General features: G+C 37.1%; 1 protein-coding gene across 6 annotated transcripts in view; it reads right to left on the bottom strand.

Moving 5' to 3' along the window:
* ATE1 (arginyltransferase 1) overlaps positions 1-26,025 on the bottom strand; it is an 84,119-nt gene that overhangs the window by 54,853 nt on the left and 3,241 nt on the right. For 4 of the 6 annotated variants that reach the window (XM_054831615.1, XM_054831612.1, XM_054831609.1 and 1 more), the window contains exons 5-8: positions 24,393-24,665; positions 18,551-18,783; positions 15,549-15,677; positions 4,513-4,545 (exon numbers count right to left, since the gene is read on the bottom strand). In XM_054831615.1, the coding sequence (XP_054687590.1) occupies positions 4,513-4,545; positions 15,549-15,677; positions 18,551-18,783; positions 24,393-24,665 (668 nt within the window). Of the gene's footprint in view, positions 1-4,512; positions 4,546-15,548; positions 15,678-16,724; positions 16,854-18,550; positions 18,784-24,392; positions 24,666-26,025 lie in introns of all 6 variants that reach the window. The other 2 variants (XM_054831611.1, XM_054831614.1) reach the window with 1 other exon arrangement.

Below are 26,025 nucleotides of genomic sequence, written 5' to 3'. Positions count from 1 at the left end.
TCAGAACTCCAAATGGCATTGCATGGGTTTGGTCACCAGACCTCTGCAAACTAAGTATTAGCATCAGTTAAGAACTTCTAGTAAACTATAAACTACAGTTATTTCTCTAATGCAATTACAATGAAATGTCATGAGCATAAAAGAGGCTATGTTCCGTAACAAACATAATAAGCACAGCACTGATTTCAGGCAAAATGTTCAGGGATCTCCATTACATTAAGCAAATAACGTTTTTAAAGAGAGTAACATTCTCCTCCTCCTCAAAAAGTTTTCACACAATGTAATCCTTTGTAATGCTTGTAAGTATTATGTTTTCTCCAATTTCTCAATGAATACTTGGCTCCTTTAACTCACCTACCATCCAGGCAATTTGACGTGAAACAGGTCTAGAATATAAAACATTTTCCTGACACAGGTTATACCATTTCACACTATTCCCATGTCCACCTGGGACCGTGTTTGTCAAAGGTGATGTAAAACATACCAGTGACATCAGGTGAGCAAGCCCCACCAGAGAGTGCTTACCTTATCTACCCAAAATAATACACATTAGCCCTGGAATCAGTCCAGAGGGACTAACTTATTTAAAATTAACAATTTATACTCAAACTTTAATACAATGAATTACCATAATCTGATTATGTTGAAACAATCAAAAAAAGAACTAAATCCAGGACAAAAATTAAAATAAAGAATTTTCTCTCCAATATTTAGACTATAATGCAGAGAAAAAGACAATATATTCCATCACATGTTCATTCTACCTGTCTTCATATTCTGCTAGCTAATGATTGCATGAACACATTTGATTGCTCATATTTTATAACGCATTATTAAAATTTAAATATTTAATAACAAGTGGTATTACATATTGCCCCAATTAGAACACCTCAATGTAATAACTGCTTATAACTGAACTTCAATGCACATTGGTCTTTTTCTTTGAAGATATGTTTTACTACATTATTATCATCATTATTATGGAAATTGCATTTGTTAACCCACATGCCAGACCAGCGTGCAACTGCAGAAGGCACTGCACACTCACTTACCAAAAATGGGTCCTGACTATACTAACTGCACAATTATTTTACTCAGGAAGGTTTTGCGAGATTTCCCATTTTGAACTTTTCCATTTCACCCTCTGCTGTGGATGGAGGGAGGAGGAAGACATGAAATCCATGCTATCCCTTACACAAGGAAAAGAGAAAAAAAAAACCCAAACCAGGAAACCCTTGACTTCTACACTCCAGTGGAAATTATCTGCCAAATAAGTGAAGTGATTAATTCCAGCAGTTCCCTTCCCAACGGCACACAAACACACAACCTACCATATGGTAGATTTCTATCTCTTGGTTAGCAACATATTTCCTTTTCACTACTACGTTCTCCTTTCATTAGAGATTAGTGGAGATGCCGTGAAAACAGCCTACAAATATAGGCTGTGTCAGCAGAGAGGTACCACTGCATGTTTTCATTTAAAAAAGCCAGCAATGCAGCCTCACAACAAAAAAGGCCAATGGGATCCTGGGCTGCACCAGGCAGAGGTGTAAGGTATATCTGATTAAGGTATATCTGAGGTATGAGGAGAGCTTGGGAAAGCTGGGACTCTTCAGCCTCGAGAACAGACGATGCGGGGGGAGGTTTCATCAGTACGTAGAAACACCCAATGGGAGGGAATGAAGATAGGGGAGCCAGATTCTTCTCGGTAGTTGCCACTGACAGGACAAGAGGCATTGCGTGCAAACTAAAACACAGGAAATTCAATCTGAACAGAAGGAAACATGTTTTAACTGAGAAGGTGGTCAAACAATGGCGCAGGCTGGCCAGAGAGCCCGTGGAACCTCCATTCTTGGAGATATTCAAAACTCATAGTCCTGGACAACCTGCTCTAGCCGACCCTGCCTCGAGCAGGGGGGTTGGACTAGGTGATCCGAAGAGATCCCTTCCTGCGATTCCATATCAAGACAAAGTAAACCAACTCACTGCATCAAAACGTAAGACACTGTCTACAGAGCTAACTTCTGTATCTTACTGGAAAAGTATAGTATTTGAGCTACACTGTCAACTATTTAATCAGGACAGTGATAGTAAGCTCAAAATGCTGAAAAGATTAGTGAAGCTGTGAAGGTACAAGGGACTTCAGTAGCAAGAGACTTCAAGTATCACCACGTAGACATGACGGTGATGCCTACATCACCATAAGGAAAAAAAGCAATTTGCCAAGGTCTCAATGAAATGAGTTTTGATTTAGTCCTGAGCAGTGTATCAAATGTGAATAAAATATACCTTCTACAGAAGGTGAACCTAGGAATTACAGACCTGCAACTGCATCATTCATTATTACATCTCCTAAAAATTAACACATATCAATAAACAAAATAAAGTGAGCAGAAGCTGATGTGCTTTTTGAAGAGCAAAGATCTAGATTCACAAATGCCTTTCAGTTCTTTTGGATTCAAAAGCATCTCAATATGGATAAAAGCAAACAAATTGAGAACAAATGATCATTTACATAATGGAAAGCAGCTCACTTTCCATCGTGCTGGATCCATTATATTCTCCACACTGGTATGTGAATCACTGAAGACAGAACAGTGTTCCAGCAAACTGAGCTGATAATTTAAAAGTATTTGGGATGGTTAAACAACAGCCAAGTGTAAACAGCTACAGAAAGATCCCATAATACCAAGCGATTAAAAAGGCAGAGGAACTATCAAATGTTTGTACATGCATGGGGAAAAAATATTACTATATACACATCTAAAACAATAGGTATAAATTAGTAATTCACTCAAAAAGATGCTTTTGAGAGCAGTTTTATGAAATCGATTTAACGCTTAGCATCAGACGAAATGGAAAAAGACTGAAGAGGAATTAGAGAAGGATTTGAAAACAAAACAAACAAACAAAAAAAATCATCATTCAACTGTATAACGCCACGGCGCATCCAAGTCCTAAGGCTCCTTCCAACTGTTGTATCAAGACGACATGGAACAACTTGGGCAGGACAAACACCGAGATGGCTATTAGTGATGCCGACACAGCCGCTGGCCCCAGAACACCCCATAACTCACTGACCACCAAGCCCAGGAATCCACCCTGAGTAGTTCAAATTTTCCTGGGCTCTTCTTCCACACACATCCTTGCTTTGGCAGCAATGTGGTACCAGGGCACATCAGTCTTTGGTTAAGACTCCTCCATGCAGCTCTCCTATCTGACCCGTTATAACCGCACCTCTCCAAACAAGGTCATATTTGCACATGTGAAGTAGTAAAATGGCAAATGTTTATATGCAGCTTCTAAGACGAAAGGATGAATAAACCCCCCCCAAACAGTTCTTTCTACATTATCCTGTTTACTGATAGAAAATTGCCTAGTTTTCTGCTACTACAGACAATATAATTTTTTAAACTATTCATTTTTTGTGCCAGAGCCCATAGCCAAAACTGAAACTAAACAGAATAATAAAATAAGGAAATAAAAAGAGGACAGGAAGAGTTTGGGCATTCATGCTGCTTGCAGCTAATACCAATATTAAAAACTCAAAAAATTACAAATTGAAATCATGTAAGGTTTAAATTTGATTTTAAATTATTTTTGTTCAAAAGAATAAACAGACTACATACTACTAGATTTGCTTGTGGCAACTGTTTCAGAATAAAGAATTTCAAGAATCCCTTGGCCTCTGATATACAACCTCTTTTATTTAACTTCATCTAATTGAAGACATCTGTAGTGGTGCCACACAAAATTTAATTCAAGCTTCGAAATGTCAATAAAAAGTGTCTGTAAGAAACAATACTGGTATAAACCTGGCAGGGAAGCGTGCATCGACATCTACGTAGCCATACAAAATTAAGAATATAATGGCAGTCTGCTGCCTGAGTTGACGAGGTGATAAAAGCCCTTTTCCTATAAAGTCTAATGAGCTCTATTACTCTTCAGCTTTCAGGAATGTAAAAGGCCAGTGGACTCAGCAGAGAAAGGCAACAAACTCTCCACACATGGATTCATTCAAACTGCGACATATCAAATTACTAGCGTAATTACTATAACCTGACAATTTCATTACAGTCACGCAGTACTTAACTCTTTAAGACTAACAAGGAAGACAGCGCAAGAAATCTCCAGCAGTTTCCTTACTTGAAATGAAGCAACGGCATCTCTCCTAAACTTTTAACTCAGATTATAATCAAATACCAGTTCAGTAAGTTATTTAGTAATACATCTTTTTCTGTCATAGCAATAAATCGAGAACAGAAAAGAGACAGCACTTTCTGCAACTGTTTCTTAATGCAGTGATACGAAATTCAGTGGTAGCTTATTATCCAGCAAAGGAGTCCTCAGATTCCTTTGAAAACATGCTGCTATCCTCCTTACCAGTCGGCGATGATACAAATATTGCGACACCCATCTATACCACCTATACTTCAATAGTTTGCCATCTACAGAGAGTGAAGAGGAGAGAATACATTCATTTCAAAACCTGCATCTAGAACGAATACATACCTCCAGAGGAGAATCACAGAGGAATCGTGTGAACTGAATCGAGGTACGTTCATTGGAAATACATGCCCAAGAAGACAGTCCAAATATGCAAAGGAGAAAAACAAGAAAAATATTAGCAATACTTCAGGATACATTAACAGCCAGACAAGTGCACTCTTTCAGGACCATGTATTTGAAAAACACCATCAGATTTTAAGAGTTAAAACCAAATTTCTATAAACCATCTCCCACTTTCTGTTTAGCTATAACAGATACAAATACAAATAGATATAAATAGATGGAACAACCATCCAAAGTACTTCCTTTCTATAAAATAGAAGACAACTTTTAAAAATGTGATGCAAGAGAATTATCACCTTGTAATACAGGTCTGTTTCTGGTGTCTAATTCTACATTACACATGACCCTTCTCTCTTCCCTTGGTATCTGCAAGGGGGCTAGGGCCCTCATATCTCTTAATATAAACTGATTAAGTCCATTTACATTCAAAAGCATAAGTAAGCCTGGTTTAAGTCTAAAGAAGAGGAAGAAGAAAAAAAAAGTCAACTTCCTGAAAGTGCAAGCATTTTCAAAACTCAATGCTTTACTCAATACAAAATGATGCGCTGCAGATAATCAAAAAGGCAAAGTGTTAATGATCTGGAGCTTGTTCAAGATTCTAAGAGTAATAAGTAAATGATGGTAAATAAATAACTATTATGTTTTATTGGATACAAATACTTCCTTTTTGGTGGATTCCACATTAAACATGTTACTAAGTTCTGGTACGTATTTAAGCCCAAAACATTCCTTTGTTAAAAAGTTAGTATGTGTTACGCAGTTTAATTCCCCCTCTTGTAACAGCTGGGTGATTTAGTAAGTCAGCACATCACAAACTGCAAAGTAATAGTAAATAGGAACTTTTAATTAAAAGTTTGATAAAAAGAATATATAGACACCTATAAAAAACCCCGGATTGTTGTCAAGAATTCTATGAATTTCTGAGCTTAATTAAAGAAGATTATACTATTTAAAGGGGAATACAAAAAATGGGATGATTATTTGTCAGTCATCCCATTTTTCCCAGGGAAGGTGAAGAGAGGCAAGCAGGAACAATAAAAAGCACTGCTATTGTCAGTTGCTGACTTAGGACGGAGTTCCATATACAGCCTAAGTAATTAAAGCTTTCTCTTTTCTTCAGAAAGTGCTATAAAGCAGATTTTAGAAATAAAAAACACAGCCTCTGGTAGAGATAGAGATATATATAGATATATGTATATCTTGATCTGCAAACATTAACTGGACCATTCTCATTGTAGCTCAAAGTGAACACAACCTGAACCTTCTCTAAGACTTATGTCTCCAACAAAGTGCATCTGTTGATGCAAGAAGAACCAAGAGTTTGGAACAGTCGCATTTCAGACTTTTCCCCCTCAAACACATAGCTGTAGGTGATCTGTGGAGGAACGGTAAACCTTTGGACACAGTCTTTATGGAAGAACACTGCATTTCTATAAGCTGCTGGTGAAGACGGGGGATTGCGCATTGCCTATAATTCATCATACAAGATCTGGTCACCACTACTCTAAATTACTCAGAGTTTGAAAAAAAAAAACAAATGACTGCAATATCTTAATTAAATTCCAGAATTTTTTTTGATTTTGCAGATAGGGAAAGAGAACAAGGAAGGGAGGGAATATCACATAATACTTAAAGAGGAAAAAAATATCAAAATTTGAATTCTTGAGTTATGTTCCCATGGGAAAAAAAAAAAACAACAGAGTTACAAATTCCAACACTGCGCATACATCAGTCCTTACAGCCAGTGATTTCAGAATGTGCAGGCTCCAGAAAAAATAAACCATGTGTTATTCATTTTCATGTCAGAAGACCCCCAGTAGCTCTTAATCTGTAACTTTAGCTTTATAGCGCAAGTTAAACCCTATGGGTGAGAAAACTGAGCCAATGACACTTTTCAAATAGTTTTATCCAGTCTCCAGGCTCTGCCGTAGGATCCCTTGGCTTTGGGGATGAGGGGGGACTTTTTCACTGTACCTGAGCATAACTGCTACTTGCTCAGGAGTATATACCATTGCAACTACCTATACTGCTGGCGAGAAAAAAAATTCTTAACTGTACTCGACTTTGTATCACAATCTTATGGGGAACAAACCACTGCAAGTCTTCACCTGCTGATACTCCGCTTAGACAATTTTCTTAATCGAGTCCTAGAAAACTTCAGAAGACTGAATCTTCTCTAGAAGTCAATTAAGAAACAATTACCCAAAAAACCAACAATTTTTTGTGGTGGGTTTGTTGGGGTTTTTTTAAGGAAGAATTTAACTGACAGGCAGAGTTTAAGAATTCAATAAATATTTCAGATCCACTGACCTCTACTGTTATTTTCTCAACCCTCACTCTCCCCTCCTACCCCCAAATCCACAGCACTTTCATCATAACCCAGGAATATACCTAGTTACACATTTATTTAAACGAAACATAAGGTTCAGTTTCTAAATTAAAATACTGCAAAATTATTATGACTACAATTCAAAAATGATTCAAACCATGAAAGAAGTACAGTCAAAAGCTGGTATTGCATGTAAAATAACTCAATCCATCACACAAGCACAATTAAAATTCCTTTCACGAAGTCATCCTTTTCTAATTTTAATTTCAAACTGAATTACATAAACTTCAGCCTTTAAAAAACTATATATCTGAAATCCACAACATTTGTACTTTGGTGAAAACTAATTACAATTGCCAGAAAGAACCAATAGAACAAAGTAAGTTCAACCATAGTTAATAAAACTAAGAGAGGAACACATCGCTGAGAATTAAATCGAAGGGTGAAAAAAGGCAGAAAAATAAAAGGAAGGTTTGGTTCAACCCAAAGCTACTTGCTTGAGCAAAAGTTTTTTTACAGCTGTGCTAAAACTAGAATGCTCACACCTGCTTCCTTTTACAGGCGGGGGAAGATCTTCAGATGCTTTGGATGCTAAACCGGAATGGGTTTCACACAGTAGCTCTGTGACTTTCTGAAAGCGAGGATTACTGATGTCACACAATGACATCATAGCCTTCTCAGGAAAAAATAGCTTTGAGCTGTCATCACCGGTAACTGTAGAATTATCTGAGACCTTCAGTGTGAAGACATCCCAGAAAGGCATTAATTTATAATTTTCCTTTTGACAGTATTAAGAGTTTGCTCACATTTGCAATTCCCTGTCAAGGCAAACAGAGTATTTGCCCTTCTCCTTTGAATAAAGGAGGGGTGAGGAATGGATATGGGGTTTGGGGCTTTTATAAAAACTAACATTGTGAGTTTCCACACAGAAGACAAGTCATACACTGGGCCTGTACATCGTAACACCTTTCTATATATCAAGCAAGCTTACAAGCCATGAAGAGACAGCATTCTTTCTAGAGAGCCCCTGGCATCTTCAGTTGTGGAGTGAGAAAAGTAAAAAATAAACAATAAAAAAAACCAGTCAAACTTTCAGTAAGGCTAGAAGCAGCTGTTAAATGAAAAACAAAAGCCAATAAAAAGAAACTATCTAGGAAAACAGATTGAAATTAAGCTGGAAAATGAACAAAATTCTGTAACTTTCTGTAAAAATTGGGAAAATGGGACAAAATGTAGCATGTTTACAGGGAAAGATGGTGCCAACCTATCCTGCTATCCTTGAAGCAGGCAATACGCTAGAGCTAAGGTAGCGGAGCAATCCAAGACTTATTCTGGGGCTGGCTCTATTTAGCATTTTCAACAGTGACTTACAAAAATATAGGAATGGTAACAAAACATAGTTTCAGAGATATCCACAGACCCGAGGGTAAAGAGCGAGCCTTCAAAACATAATGCATAAGGAAAGAGGGGATTTGAAGTGTAAATGCATGTCTCAAATGTAGTTTTCAGTACAAGAACCGGACTAATGAAATGGAAATAGTTGCTGATGGACCAGCACATACATTTCAGAATTACAATTTCAATTCCCTTCTGGAGCGACAAAAGCCACTGTGGCTTTGTCTGCTCAGAGGAAACTTACTCTCAAAATAACCAAGATTTGACAGTCTTAAAGTTTTTTTAATTTTATACAGATTTGCATAGAAAATTCAGTATCAAAATCAGGAAGAACAACATAAACTGTGATGCAAAAAGAATCTGAACTGAAACAATATGACTATGGACAAGTTACTTAATTGTCCAGGTGCCAAAGCCATTATTAGGCTCTTACAGGCATTCCAAGAATAAAAATCCATGAATCCACGGCACTACAGTCACGGGGGCCACACGAGTAAGCAGAAGCAATCAGGCTGATATGGAAGTACTCGTTCCACATCTTTACATTAACAATATCGGAGATCTGAAACCCAAACTCACTGCAGTGAGACACTGTGCTGCAGCAGCAGCTGACCACAAAGAGCCAAACGTCAGATCAGCGCTGCCATCAACCAAAATGATAAAAGAACTAATTCAAGAGCATTATAAAAACATATGGTTGCCAAGTTGAGCTACAGAGGTTAAAAATAACCACAAAGGCTATTGATTTAAGTGTTCTCTCACTAGAAAAGAAAGACAGACAGAGGAAACTAGGTTAGAGAGACCTAAAAGTTTGCAGCTGGCTGCTGATACCAGCTTTCGAATTGATCGGAACACGCTCCTCGGCATTTCCCAGGCTACTCAATCAGTTTTCTGTATTAGTTCAAGTGGATTTCTGGGAGGCAATTAAAAAAAACTGGGAAAGGGGAAAAAAAACCCCCAGTACACCTATTTCAGTAATTTTTTGCACCTTTTCAAACAGTGTATCTTTTGTGTGTTGCGAAATTCTTTTCTTCCAAGACAAATATTTAGTTAAGCACAAAGCAAAGAGAGCGTCCAGCGAGCTTTGCAGAGGGAACGGAGACACACGCTATTTTTCTACAAGTTTGTCATTATAAAACACTCATGAAAAGTTAAATAAAACGTTTGCTTCAGAAGGTCTAAACAGCAATAAACTGTTCACTCTTGCTCTTTCTGGAAACTACTGTAGAATTTTTATGATCTTTTATGGAAATGTTTTCTAACTTCTGTAGCTGCCACATAGCTTGTTTCAGTTACACTTCAGCTGTGTTTCTTAAAGACAAAGACTAGTGTAAAAAGACTTAAAGCCTAAAAAAATCACATTAATGGACCCGGTGTATTGTATCAGTGTTTTAAACCACCCAGATCAATCATTAAGTTCACTAGAGAAGAGGTAGGAAGGAAAAAATGCTTCATTTCAAATTTTTACATGGCAATATAAGTAAAACTCAGTTTGGAATGACAGGCACTGATTTATTTTTTTTTTTTTTTTTAGCACAAGAGCTGAATACAGCTAAAGAACTAAACTAGCTGCAAACTTTTAGATATATCTCTATGTGTGTGTCTACAAAATATGCTGACAGCTTCTATAATTGACTTAAAGAAGCATTTTTAAAAAGACAACATTGGGTCAGAAATGCAATGCCTCTGGTGAGATGATACATTACAAAGAACTGCTAGAGATATCCCCAATTCTATCCAAATTAGCCATTGATTACATCACTGGAATCAAAAAATTTCCTTCTTGGGATGAAAGGGCCAAGAAATGTTTTCATAGTATTCGTTTCTTTTAAAAATCTTTGCCTCCAGAGCTACACAGTTCCACATCTGTATCTATCATTTAAATACTAAGAAATGCATTTTGACACTTCATATAAAACACAAAAGACATGCAGGTGGCAAAAAATGTTCTGAAACGTTTACATATATAATTCCTCATACTTTGTTAATCACCCTGAAGCTGGGGTAGAGTTGGATCATAGCATTTTCCAGATGATTTTTATTCTGCAAAGTCCTCCCTGCATTTCTTACACAGAAACACAGGTATTTTGGCTGTTGAGCAAGAGTTAAAACATTTGCAGATACAGATTGCTCTTAGCAAAGCAGAAAACAAGCCAGATCTATTACTAAGCTTCCTTAAATCCAATGTTCTCGTCTGAAGAGCCAGCCTCTGCCCTCGGACCTCATTACTGTTTCCATATTGTTTCTTTCTATCGTGTTTCTACCTTGTTTTCAGATTTTTGTACCATAATTCTACAAAGCTAAAGCATAAAGCACTACCTGGTGACTCTCATATGCTTCTCTGTTTCTTGAAGTAAGGCCAGGATAACAGACTGCAGTACGTCTGTAGTAGAAGTGGCCTCCTCCAGCACTGCCTAGCACCTGCACTTAATCCAATGATTTATCAAAGTATTTCTGCCTCTTGGGATTATACAAGACACAAAAACTTCACCCTTCTGTCTAATTCTCTGATCATTATTCTATACAGTAATCTGCACACTTTCTCCCAGATATATAACCAAATGCTATTAAAAGTTACTCAGTTTCAAAAAAACCCCACAGGCTTCAAACCCATGTTTGTCCATTTCTCTGTGCATGAATTATTGTGACAAAGCTATGTTATCATTTATTTTATGTCTTATGACAAATGAAGGAGAAACAATTTGTTTGCATAATTATGGTACTCTTGATCTGCTGATCAGCTCTATAACTTCTGCTTCAACTGATAATACAGGGAAACAACGCCTGCTCAATGAAAGGATGCTCAGCCTATCATCTCCTCTCTGTTCATTACAGAAGTCTCCCTTTCTCAGTTTGTCCAGGCTTCCATGACTTCAGGTTTTTTTATTATGGCTTGACTCATTTCACAAAATAAATATAACCACCATCCAAGCAGAAAAAAACCCAAACAAGTAACTTGTAGACATGTAAATAAATCCTTGCCATTGATTACATTAGTGGCTTTTTGTATGTAATAGACACAGATCCACATACTAAACAGAATTACAGTCTTTTACTGCTTTAAAATATATACATATACACACACACACACACAGGGGAACTACTGCCTTGGACCTGAGAAAAAGGTCCATATACAGAACTTCCGTAAGGGCCAGAAGAAATGCACAGAATGCGACAAACACTATAACAGATTCTTCCCTTGCACATTTTCACTGCTTTCAAAAAATGAGCAGTTCAGGGACTTGGCTAATTCAGGAGCAGCCTTGGATAAACTTGTCCAATAGCAGCAATACACCTATTTTCCATGACTGTATCTTACCTCATTCAGAAGCTATTTATAATTTACCACTTAATAATCTGTTCAGGTTCCCCCTAATTCTTCTGATTTTTCCCAACAACTCTTTTTAAGATCAGAGAACATAAATTACTAAAAAAGTGGATGACTATGCATTTACCTAGCAGCATAAGAAGGTTTTATGTTCCCACAGAGAAAAACTGAAAAATCAGTTCTTCCACAGCACTATTTAAGAGCAAGTATTATGAAGCAACCTTTAATTAGAAAATCATTTGCTATGTTTTTCCTCTGGACACCAATTCAATTCAATAAAAACATGCTGACATAAATATTCTTAGGAGCCAACATCTTTGCATAACATCAGTACTTGACTGCACTGCAAAGCACAGAGCCAAGTGGGTCAGTTTTGAAGCTGAAATCCTGTAGCAATTGACTAAAGGTTTTTGAAAGGGTTGATAAGATTTCCAAGGAAAGGTCAATTTAGACAAACTAGAGAGAGAAAAGGGGATAATCAATAGTTTAAAAGCCTATGCAGAAAACAGTTGTAGCTTTTATGTCAAGATAGAAACAGATTAGAAAATTTTTGACTTGCAAGCTAAACTGGTTTTAATTCCAGGAGCAAGGAGATACTCAAAATTGTTCCTAGAATATTAACTTATTTGGCAGATAGCAAATATACTTCTACCCTACCAGATCCTCTACTTGCTGACGAGAGCGGCACTGAAGATTACGATGATGCTTCCATAGAAAAGGCGAGTTTCGTCACTGCAGGGGTAAGATCAGCTTTGGAACTTGGAAAATGTTTATTCCTCTATGAAATTTCTACCTTGTTTTTTATTAGAACAAATAAAAGTCACTGCCTCAATCAGGAATCAGCACTGCACCATCAAAATGTATTGCAGGACTCTGCCCAGCAAAATCTCAAACTAAATTTGTTTTAATGAACTCAGACTATTATTAGTGGTACTGCAGTCTCCATCAGAGACACAGAAGGAGGAAAAGGCAAAATTCAGAAAGACTCACTGTCCTGAAGGGCACCAAAACACCAGTTATCACCAGTCTCAAACTGGCACTAACCAGAGAGTGCCCAGAAGTTCAAAGTAACCTTTGGTGTCAAGTATTTAATGGATTCTCTGTCCTGGAAATTATCTATTCCCCTTTCTCACATAAAATCTTGACGAAAAGATGTATAGACATTGCATAGGTGCAAAGAGAGGGCCTTCTTTTGGAGCAATAATCAGCTTCATGGTTCACATACCTTTTGTTAATATTGTGAACTGTTTTATAACTTTCCACATTAGTGTTATTTTCAAATAATCACCAAAATTCTAAATCTATTCCTAAAATTGCCTTTTAATATAATAAGGTTAATATTAAACTAGTCTAGCAGCTAATATAGGCAGTCATTATATTGTAATGCCAACAATCTAAGAATATATTCCAAAAAGAAGTTGTTAATATGTCCCATAACAATTTTTGTTGGATTTTGAATTTAAATATAGGCAGGTTTCTGAATATGAAGTGTTCAGCCAAATATAAAATTAAATACTTTTCCTAAGCTAGAAACTTTCCAAACACAAAAGTGTGCAGGACTCTCCCTGAAAAGGAGGTTCACCTACCATACACAGATACATTAGTTTGCACAGATTAAAAACTAAATTTAATTTTTAGATGCAAAAAAAATGCCTGGATGTTTGCCAGTTTAAAGCCCAAAGCAGACTTGTTACTACCCTGATAAAAAGCCCTGTGTATAGAACAGAATTTCATTCTACCCTTAAAGAACTGCTTGGCTCCATAATGTCTGTATGATACATTAAAAAGTCTGAAAAAGAGGAAGAAGAAAAAGTTTGAGGTCTTTCAGACAGCATTTTCCACCCTTCCTCTCAATAACTTGGATCAGTTTTACCCTATTTGGTATCTTCTGTTCTTAAAAGTGACTCAGATAATTCTCCTCCCACACAAATTCAGTATACAAAAAAAAAAAAAAAAAAAAAAAAAGAGAGGCTATCTACATCAAAATACATTTTGTGTAAAGCATTCTTCAGTTTACTTCCTGCAGGGATCGAATACAAAAAGCTTTTGACTGAAGTGACAGAGCTTTAGTGCCTAATAACTGTGAATAGAAAGACCAGATAGTCACATGAACATGCAGGATAATTTACTAGTGCTAAAGGAGGACCTAAATTAAAAGCCATCAGCATCAGACTGAGTTTTAACATTTACTGGAAGCTTCAGAGAAGATCCTGTCTCCTCTGAAATATTACACTAAGCCTGTGAGACAGAGAAGATAAAGGCCAAGCAGGGAAACACCTACAGCCAGTAACAAGGAAAAAGAGGAGGATAAAAATCTGTTAAGCTATTAGCAGCATGAACAGAAATCCATCTCCTTCCTATTCACCAGGAAGTCCCACGAAAGACTTTGCACCTTAAGGTGATGGAAGCCAGAACTGTCCTTAATGCATCTTTATAAGCTTTTCCTCCCTTCGACTCCCTCAGTTAAAAAACAAAGTTCCACAGGTGATTAAGGCCAGCAAACCCAAGCCTACACCAAACCAACCAGAGGTTAGCTGAACCCAGAGCTAACTGCTAAACAGAACTGAACTGCAAGCAGCCATCGTGATTTTGCTTGATTCCTCACGATGTGATGTCTGTATTAAAAAAAAAAAATCCATAATTTTAAACAAAGAATACGTAAGTATATGAAGTTCCTATCACCCTCTTTGCAGCAACAAGATTTTCAGAGCAAAACCATGGTGGCATATATGCTGTATCTGAGCATTAGGGCTTAAATACATTCATTGCGGCAGACGAACGAAGTCCCTAATCAGGCCAGGTAATGCCTGGTACAAATCTAGGAAATACCTCAATCTTTCTTGCCATGTTTCCAATTTTTACCTTATTAGAATTAACCCAATTTATGTCAGTAATTATAGAAAGGGCAGAAACTACCACTTATTGTTATGAGTCCTATTATTTTACAAAACAAAGTGAAATAAATTTTATGGCTTTCCACAGTAGCATTACAGAGATCTCACAAAAAAAGCTTTCCTTACACTCTTTTGAACTAAAGCCAGAAATGATTATGTAGTTTTATTATTCTACCTGGAAAGCAGCCACAGCTAGCTAGGTACCACTTCTGCAAGTATTGCTCTCAAGAACAGAAAAGTCTGACTCAATAGCTGATCAATATTGAAGTCTTACATTTACAGTAGATAGAAGCGACAGATCTGAGGTAGCAGTTTTATTAATTCTGCTAATGAGAATGTTGTGCCACTTGCCAGAGAAATGGAGAATTGCTGCTTGTTTAGAACCCCACAAGTACTTTTTTTAAAAAATTTACTTATTAGATTAGGATTAGCATCCTGTAAACACCTTTTTCTATTTTAAAAGCAGGCTTTATTCATGCGCAAGGTACTCTCGTTGAATCTCAGACAATCAGCTGATGGGAATATTTCACTCTTTCTACTGCAAAGGTGAGTTCTAGTTGAGAGGTATGCTTAGCAATGAAATGTGAATAAAACAGAATTTTTTTTAAACCTTCACCTGTTAAATTGAGACAACAAAAAAAATTAAGGAGGAATGTGCAAAAGGTACCAAACAGCTTTAAAGCAGAAGATGCTTTAGCCATCAAAAAAGCGCTTCCATACCATTATCCCATTTCCAGCGGAAATCTCAGTCCCAGCCCTCTACAAATTGCACACAAACAGGAGCTCTACTTAACTCATTACTAACATTAGTTTTTTAGTTATGATGATGCACAATCCCTCTCCATTCAGCTCAGTTTTCCCTGGGCTGATGCCTGCAACAGAAGCTTGCTAAAAACCACCACGCTTTCCCTCCCAAACAAAAACTCCAATATTTTAATATATATAATCACTCTAAGAGACAACATTTTCCATCATTTAACCGTGTATTACAAAAAAATGTTTTCATAAAGGTGCATGCAGTGAACTGTACCTCGTTTTCGCCACACTCAGAAGGTGTATCCTTGTGTATAGCCATCTGATACTTGGCAAATAAAGTGGCTGACTGGTTGAAGGATGATTTGAACTGGGGATCCTCAAAGGAGACAGGTACTAACCTCACCTTCAGAGCAAGGAAAATACAAGCATACTATTTTGAGTGCATATAATCAGATAATATGCTTCTGAAGGTAAGGCTAGTGAAAGATCTCCTCCTATCCACTTCAAAGCCTCTGAAGTCAGTTTTCTACTTTAAACACAGGAACAAGAAAATCCTTCTAGAGGGGAAAGTCTGAAGACTAACACTAAGCTTAAGCTGACTGCTGGTACTTTCACTAAAGAATAAAAATTGTATAACACTAGAACACTTCAAAGCATCAATTTATTCCACCTTTTTTTTTTTATCAAGTTCCCTAAAAAAAAAAATCAACCACAAATTTTATTTTCATTATACAGCCTCAAGGACTTTTAAAATATATTATTCTGAATGGCACATCACTCATTGCTCCAGTTGAGCAATTACATATTCTTACTACATATACTTTTTCTCCAAACTCGTGAATTTTTTTTCTTTATAGTACTAGAGACATAATATGTCTGACAGTTAACTATTACACACCACATGGTCACTACAAGAAGCAGTAACGATGTGTAATTTAGATGGAGCATACTGATTACTTCTTGGAGGGCTAAACTGAAAATTAAGAGGTTTATAAAACTTAAACTAACAATTTGTATGTGTGATAAATTCTTCACTCGCATGTTGGCCCTGATCATGCTTGTTCCTCCTTATGGAAGCATTCAAACCAAAGCCAATGAGACGAGTTATCAGGGTAAGTGTCCAGTTGGTTTTAGTTCCTATGAGATTTGTATTTGTAAGGCCCACAACGTTTACCTCCAGAAGCCTCATCCTCTCCACCTCTTACCCAATAGCATCCCCACATGACTTCCTTAACTTTTCTGTCTGAAATTAAGACCAAATATTTGTGGCACCCGCAAAGAGATATCAAAAGAGTTTGCACTTTCAGGACGTTGATTTTATTTGATACAGTATTTTACATGTTCCTGAGTATACAATGGATATAAAATCCACATTTGTTTCTCCTAGAAACAAGACACATGAAATGGAGGGGAAGCTGAGCTTTGCATAAAATTCATTTGGCCTTCTGACCTGATTTATAGTTGGTTTATCAGGTGGGTCCTTGTGAATAACCATCTGGTAACGTTTATAGACCTGGTAAGACTCCTGAAATGTGGCTTTGAACTGTGAACTTGGTGGAGATGATCTCACCACCTTCACCTTCAGAAGAAGTTAAACACATTTATTATTACAATATCATGCAATAACTATATATTTATACATACACAAACGTCACAACAGAGAGAAATTTTAAATTCCTGCACAAGGGCCCTAACAATTTAATTGATATTAGCCAACAGCCTTCCAATTCTGCAGCTCGATTTAGGCTATTGAAGACTTTTATATTTACACTGAATAACACACAAGGTTTCCAAACTGCAAATTAAGATGACTAAAATGCCTATAGAAGAACTACACAAATAGTTTTCAGGAAATAATACCAACAAAAAGGTATGCAGATTGACATTTTAAAGAGATTTTGCTGTACTTTTAAAAATCTTCTCTTGTAGTTTCATACTAGCCTGAAAAATACTTGAAGGACTCATGCATTTGGAAGACTTGTATCTGTGCTCTTTAGAAAAAGACTGTTTTTTTCCAATAATCCCAAGGGGATTTCTAGATGTTTTTCAAATTGAAAGAGAAAAATGAAACAGTGTTTCCATATTCGATTACGAGTTAATTGTAATAGGAAGTTATCTATCTTCCCCACCATCACCCTTACACATACAAAAATAAAATAATTATTTTTTAAAAATCTGTAAAAATTGTTCTTTGCAAGAACAATTGCTCCCTAACCAAAAAGGATGCGATCGCATGAGCAACACTGCATTTCTTTTCAAGCATGCTTAACGCCATGCTCATTTCAAAAACCAGGTAATTTTTGATATGATTCTATTTTCTGAAATAGCATTGGTTCTGAGCTACAAAAAAAGCCCCAAAACACCCCACTTGATAGCCATAGTAAGGAGCAAAGACAATCTGGGAAAACACCACTGGAATCATCCTCCTTTTAATTCTCCCTGCATCTTCGAAATGAAGATGTTCAGACAAAGCCATCATACTCCTGTTACGCAGCTCGTCAGAAAATCTGGAGGAGTCAGTGCAATTGATCAATTTCATGACTTTTTGTCAGTTATTCAGGGTGAATCTTTTAAACCATCGTCACTACCTCTTTGATTAATAACCGAAAGAATATGAAAAAATTAACTTCCAATATATTCATAGTTTTTCAGCTTCCAGAAAAAAAGAAAAAAATGGGTTTATGGGTCAGAAAGTCCAAAAGTCTTCCAGATGACTATCGCCATATTAATAATAGATTCAATGGCAACCAGTATATTAAGCAAAATTTTCTACCATCACTTTTACAGCTTCCAAAGACATCAACACATATCAATGACATTTACAAAAAGCAGCTATCTTCTTATCTGTTTAATTTTAAGAACAGTTACTGCTTTCTTGTCAAGATTCATTAGCATAAATAGTTCAAGTATCTATATACTGCAGAACTAAATATTGCATCTCTCTCATCATTCAACACTCAGTTAATTCAATCTTTCATTTTCAAGTCACACTGTATGAAATCAATTTACAAGTTATTTTGGTAACTGTACTAGTCTCTGCTACGATTGACTGCAAATGCAAGAGTACCCTCTTGTGGTTACACAGAGCTCAGCTGCACCATATATATATATAAAAATACATATATCTCTCTCAATCATGCAGTACCACATGTATTCCAAGATTTAAACTACAACCATTCCATAAAGTCACAGAAACTAAAAACCTAAGTATTCAAAAAACTTCTTAACTAGATTTTTTCCTTGATTTACCTCCAACAACAGTGAAGGAGACATTACCTCTAATTTGTGTCGTGCATCATCAGGTAAAGAGACAAAAATGAAGTCTTCAATGGTTTTGGGTTGGTTTGTTTTAGATTTAGAGTTTTGCGAGAGGAAAACTTGATCTCCTTCTTGAAGTTGAGAGCTTTCAAATGTGCCCATCTGGTTCTGAAGGAGTTTCTGCAGTTTTCTTTCTTTCCGTATGTCCTTTGCTTTTCGACACGGTGGCTTGCTCAGATCAGCCCCTTTCCCTACAATGGCACAGGCAAAGAATTAAATACCACAAATTGCAACAAACAAGTAGTTCTTACATAATCACTGAAAAGAAATGGTTAAAATCACCATTAATTGCAGACTGTGGTCTGAATGTGACATGGTCTTTCACATTTACAACTATCAACAATGCCCAATGCCATGCTAAGTTGTGGTGATTTCTCCTATACAGCTGTTTAATGCAGCACTTTAATATGGAAACACCTTGACCATGATTCCATCCCATAGTTAAAACTTCAAACGAAAAGACTTCCTCTCTGTAAAAAGTCTGAAAAGTCCATCCATAAATCATTACACCACATCCCCCTCTCAGAAACAAAGAAAAGCTGCTGTTTAATATATGGTATGATGATGTACTATATCCAGACAGCTACAGGATCAGCTTGAAATACTGAAAGGAAAAAACCACCAAAACTACAAAATCTCAGAGATGAATTCAGAGAGAATTGTTCTACTGCATTAGAAACCCAGGTGGCTACACAACAGGCTCCTGTAGAAGACACACACACAAAAAAAAAAGCATTTCTTTTTTGTCACCTGGAATCCTTATGCAGTATATAGAAATACCACCACCACCACTAATGTCACACAACTTTGCTTAGAATTATATTCAGATTGTCTGTTTTTACTAATCAATTCACTTTTATCAATTTACTTCTATCTTTAACAGATCAACCATTTATAGCGTTCTATTTGTGAAATGTTATTTACGTAAAAGTCAAACCTAGAAAATACGAAAATAGTACGTAGTACTACAAGAACTTAGTTTTAAAGCAACGCAAATCCAAAGACATGCACAAATAAAGATTCAAGTGGTCCAGATTCCTCAATGAAGGGCAGATTAATTTTATACTTAGGACACTAAAGTAAGGTAAAAAGTCAAGATATGAGAATGCCAGTACCAGAAAAATTAATACAGAATTTTCTTCAATAAAAAAAAAATATGGCTGGTCCCCATGCCACTGAAAGGATGGTTACCAAACAAATAATCTACTTACAAGTAGCAATTTCTCTAGACAGTATAATCTTAATAGATACTGATTGTAAATCCATAAATTCAAAATTTGTAAAAATTACAAAAAGCAAGAAACATTTTCTTAACACTCTCAGTTCTGCCTAAAGTTTGTACATCATTGTTGGCTATTCCAGATAGCACACACAAGTAACTGAAGGCCGTACCTCTCTCCAGAAGCTGTGTGAGAGATGTTTGAATCTGCTGCGCTGCCGGAAACAGTGGTGGAAGAAATAATCAATTTTCAAGGAATACCTGTCTCAGCTTAGCAGCTGCTGTTGCATGTTTCATACAGAGGGAAAGCTGCACTCAAAATTGCATCAGCAGCCAGCTAATACAATACAAAGTAACTCTAATTCTGCATTGTTCACTACTTTTTAGGGCAGTGGTAGATGAGTTGGAGGCCAAAAAAAGAGCCATAATATTAAAAATTTCAAAAAGAGAGGAAAAGTAGAAAAAGCTACTCCCATATAGGGAAACAGTCATATATCTTGCACAGAACCAAAACTGTAACAAGTATTATGACAAACTGCAGAAGCAGTCTTTTATGCCATTAGCTTCCTCCTGAAATCCACAGATTTGCAAAGACCCACTGGCAACTTTTGAAAGACTTACCTTTTCAAATGGGAAAGTACCTTGAATGGTGAGGTGCTTTCATTTGAAGCATTAGGTAGAAGACATTTCCAACTCTGTTAATATTTGTAAGAAGTAAAGAAGAATCCAAATCCAGACTTAACTATAGCTTATCCCACTTCACTCTCTTGAAAGCCTGGAAATTCCACGGAAATTGTTTTTTCCACAACTCCTATGAAAACGTAGTTAGAGCTTTCTTTCCTCCTCCTCACTAATAACTTACGAGCCAAAACCGACATCTTTCTTGCCCTCTACTTGCTTCAAGCCTTCCCATGGACAATGAGAACAGTGGTATCCTTCTGCAAGCTGGAAATGGTGAGAGCACCAATATTTTAAAAGCTCACTAATGTGTTTAGAGTCACTTCACCTGCAAAGAACTGCAGCCCTCAGAGCCACTGCCTGCATCTTTACCAATAGATACATCATAGAAATTAGCAAAATACTTTCTATTGGAAAAAACTTTTAAGTATCAGTAAGGCTGTAAACTCTTCTTTTTAATGTGCGTACCATACTGAACTTCCAGAGCTTCTAAGTGCATTCCTAAACGCAAATTAGCAGCAAGCTCGTCGTGGCTCACCCAGAAGAGTCCCAGCCAGGTTGTGCCACGCAGACTGAGAGAGCTGAAACATTGAGAGCATCTCAGGGACTTAGAAAAGGAGCTAATGCCACGTTGGCACTATTCAGACATCCTACAATTGCACTAGCAGATTTTATGATCGAGTGTTCTTACCCCTCAGCTAAGGTTTTTGAGTATTTGGCTCATCCATACAGCTAAAATTATTCACCAGAAAAGGACAAATATTACGAGGAAATTACAGATACTACATGACCTGTCCACGGGCAAACAAGTCAGAGGAAGAGTTTATTTAAAACACTCATGATACATGTGAAGAATGAGTACTTCATCTTTATTGGGATCTGTTTCATGTCTCATATCTTCTATAAGCTGTAAGTTAGCAAGAAAAACTTCTTAAAACAACAAATGTGCATTCAGACATAAGCAAACCTTCTTTTCTATCTGAAAATGTGCAGAAACAGCCCATTACTCCTATAGGACAATGACCTGTTTTGCTTATAAAGGAATAAAAATGCAATTAAACAATCTTATTATGAAATAAGTCTACATTTTCCAAGACGAAAACTAAACATCTTTCTATCTGGAAAATTTTAAACTGAATTTGACCTGTGACACCACCTACCCTTAAAAAAAAATTAAGGATGAATTAAATAAGCTGATGCATTTATTATTCATTTTTATATTTCACTTAAAACTTTTAGAAAGGAAGAACCACACTAATGCATATTTCTCCTCTATAAAAGTAAATCCCTGTTTTCAGAAATTAGAGTACAATGTTTCAGCCATTCTTTATCTGCCTTACCAGTGTTTCAAGTTTCACCCGACGTTATTCCTAACATAACTGAAGACCGTACCTCACCTTTTTCAAAATAACAGCAGGTTTACACTAATAATTTACCCAAGACTGCCATCTGCTGTCAATATCCACTTAGTTCACTTCCAAAATGAAGTTTACATAACCCAAAGTTTGTCATCACTTATTATAAAAACAAGAGGGTTTTGAAGATTTGCACAACAAAAAAAAGTTATATAAACTACAAAATATATAAGGGCTATAAAAGCTTTGACTGCATTTTATAAAATCAAAATATAAAACAGAGTCTTAAAAATTCTAGAATAGTTTTCCAGGAACATGTAACAGTACTGCTTGTATGCAGCACCACTGGTTTTCTGATCAAGCATTTCTGAAAACTTTCCTTTTTGTTTAGATGCAAAATAGCTTGCTAAGCTGGTGAAAAGCTTATCCAATTGGAATGAGCATTCATTGAGGAAAAAACATTATTTTACTTGAAATCTCCTCATAGAAGGAGACAAAACTCTTTGTGAAGGAAAAAGTCCTCTGAAATTCTCAAATACTGGCACAAGATGTAACAGGTGAGAGAAATTAGGAATTAGTATGATGCCACAACACACACCGAAACTCTAAAGCAGCCAGTCTCCACTGCCATTTTAACTAACGTTACTCACCACGTACTGGCTAACTGCAATTCAGAAAATACCCGTTATTTTTCTGACCAGGCCATTGTAGAGCCTATGCAAAACTGGAAACATGGTCTGTACGACGAGGCTGTCTCCTCTACAACCTCTGGGCCACAAAGAGCCTGTCAGCAATTCTACCTTCTTTTCCAGTGCAGGCTGTCAGTCAAATGAATTATTCTGGTAATAATCCATCCACCCCTTCCCATTTTCCTTCCAGAAATCACCCACGTCCCATGAGAATGTAGTCAGCACAAGAGAAGCTGTAGGAGAGGCAACCTGCAGCATTCTGCGGGCATGTCCTGGGAGCAGTGGTTTCCAGCACTACTTTTTTCCTCGGGGATCCTCCAAGACTCCTCTGCATGTGCAACAGATATGATGACACCACACAGAGGATCACCCACCAGCGGTGCTACATGGTCTTCCCTGTCACAACAAGCTATGTGAAAAGCATAACACCACTGCAAGCAGATGTAGATTTGAGATTATCCTTTTTTAGGTAAAGATTTCATCTTCGAATTCAGCCCAAAGGCAGCATTTCGGAAATCTTTACAATTATGATAGAAAACCTTGACTGAGCAATAATTTCAGTATTGAGGAAAGTGACCATACTATTAAAGTTAGTATTACACTAAAAGATATTAATATTATTATATTAAAAATGCCACCAATATTCCATGTACTTTCACACAAAGCTCTAGAAATGAATGAACATTTACCTTCAGTTTTTGGCACATGAGACCTGTAGCATTGTATAAATACCTCAGAAGTAAAATGAGGGAGATTGCCTTACTTCTTATACATACTCACTGCACTTCCTTACAGAAACATTAATATTAAGTTCACAGCAAGAAAAAAAAGGAGCAATTACTACATAATGTCACATTTATCTGGTGACACTGCTTTTCTAATCTAAAGTTAGCCAAAAATCTAAAACAAGGAAAGGTCCCAAACAGACGAATAAGCTCACCTAGAAAATATTATTCTTTATAGAGGACCAGAAGTCTCTGTACTCTTTTTTCTTTTTAAATCAGCAGAAAGCTATATAATCTCCTTTAAGGCTACAAAATAAAAACATAGTAATATACTGAACGTATTTCCAATGCCAGCTATGTCTGTGGCAAATAGGCTATAAAAGCGTAAGAAATATAGCTTAAACAAGTTATTCACAGGGGTGCACTCACAGTGAGTAAACGACACAATTTGTATTACAACAAGATGACCTGCGGAAATGAAGAAACGTAAAAACAATACCTAGGGCATTTTTCTTGGGTCTTAAACTGGTTTCCCACCGCTGCACAAGAGACAAGGTTAAGCCTTAACCTAACTCGGTAACTAGCACTCCTGCAGCACCAGCCAGAACTGTATCCAGCTCTTAGTCTTGCACAACCAGGGAGCTGGACTCCATCATCCTTACGGATCCCTCCCAACTTGAGATATTCTATGAGCCATACCTCATGCCACATAAAGCCTGAGTCACCATATCCCACAGAAGAAAGGGAAAGCTGGATGTACATCTTACTCTGCATACAAAAGTATCCCAAACTGCAAACTGGTCCCAGTGTCTGATGAGATCCAATCACCCTGACCTATCTGACTGCAATCTAAGTAGCTTACACAAAACTGGCAGCTGTAGATACTTATTCTCAATAACTAACCCCCCAAAAAATTAATATAAAGAAAAAAATCAATGCAACTTTCAGGAAGAACTAAGAAAACAAGTAACACACAGCACCTCTCAGCTTATACACTGTAATTCCATAAATTGGGAAGAGCATAGGCAATGAAAAGAAGCAATTCTTGATTTACTAGACAAGATAAAAAGCAGGACTTCAACAACATACAAAATCATGACAGTGTATCCCAATGACTACCAGAAATTTGACTACCTGGCTTGGGCGGCACATGAACACTTTTAGCTGAACGTGATGGCTCTCCAAGGACTGGTGTGTCTTTATCTGCACATATCTGAAGAGAACTTGATTCCACCTTCTGCATGTTCACCTCTTCTTTTGTTTCACTTGTGCCCTTATCTTCATTCTCCACCTTCTCTGTGTGATCCACACTCAAGGGAGTCAGTTCGGACTGACTGACGTGAGATCCACTTTTGTATGCAAAATCGCACGTGACCGCATCCTCTATATGGGAATCCATAGGCTCTTCTGTAAATAATTAAAAACTGCCTGAGTGAATTTCTCTCTATATAACCGCAGCTCACACTTTGGACAATTAACATTAATATTAGATGAACTCAATTCCAATTTTACAACAATTTTCCAACAGATAAAGTGACTGTTTGCAACAGTCTGAAAGCAGAAAGCTTCCTTTATGACCCTGAATAACTAGAACCAACTCGTTTGTAAGAACATTTTTATTTTCTCCACTAAAATGGGGCAGTCAACTAATCTCATGCCATAATTTCAAACAAATGACCAACAACAAAACAAAAAATCCAAAAAACCTAACACACATACACACAAGCAAAAGAGGCAAATTATAATGATTCAGGACCAACAGAACAAGTTCTACCACAACTGAGAATAGCTGGTTTTAGTGTTGGATAAATCAAGTGCAACTGTTCAATCACCATGAAGAAAAACCCTCATTTCCCTGCTTGCTCTTCCTTTTCTCTGCCACCCACTGCACTGCTTAGTCCTCTGCAGATTATCAGTTTTATGACAGAGGTAAAAACCAGGTCTAATTCTCTACGGCACTCACCTAAAAAGTCATCAAGTGCCCAGAGATGAAAAAGAAAATAAGCAAAGAAACATATTCTTCAATAGAGCAAGTCAGCTGGGCAGTTTCATTGCTGGGCTATGCAGTGGTCTTGATTCAAAACAAACTGTAAAGACACAGCCTACCCAGATCTTTATAAAAGAGGCTATATATATTAAAAAAAAAAAAAAAAAAATCGAAGCGTATTAGCCATTGTCGTGGTTTAACCCAGCAGGCAGCTAAAACCACACGGCTGTTCCCTCACTCCTCCCCACCCAACGGGATGGGGGAGAATCAAATAGAAAAAAAAAAAAAAAAAAAGGTAAAACTTATGGGTTGAAATAAAGACAGTTTAATAGGATAGAAAAGGAAGAGAATTAATAATAAAAATAATAATAGAATATACAAAACAAGTGATGCACAGCACAACTGCTCACCACCCGCTGACCACCTATGCCCAGCCAGTTCCTGAGTCACGGTCCCAGGCCCTGGCCAGCTTCCCCCCCATTTTCCCCCAGTTGCATACAGAGCACGACACCATATTGTATGGAATATCCCTTTGGTCAGCAGGGGTCAGCTGTCCTGGCCGTGTCCCCTCCCAGCTCCTTGTGCACCCCCAGCCTCCTGGTTGGCAAGGTGGGCTGAGAAGCTGAAAAGTCCCCGACTTGGTGTAAACTTTGCCCAGCAACACCCAAACCGTCAGTGTGTTATCAACGTTAATTTCATCCTAAATCCAAAACCCAGCACTATACCCACTGCTAGGAAGAAAATTAACTCTATCCCAGCTGAAGCCAGGACATCATTCAA

This window comes from Grus americana, chromosome 7, assembly GCF_028858705.1.
Source record: "Grus americana isolate bGruAme1 chromosome 7, bGruAme1.mat, whole genome shotgun sequence".
Lineage (NCBI taxonomy): Eukaryota > Metazoa > Chordata > Aves > Gruiformes > Gruidae > Grus > Grus americana.
Note: the sequence above shows the minus strand (reverse complement) of the source record. Positions and strands in the feature narration are given on the sequence as shown.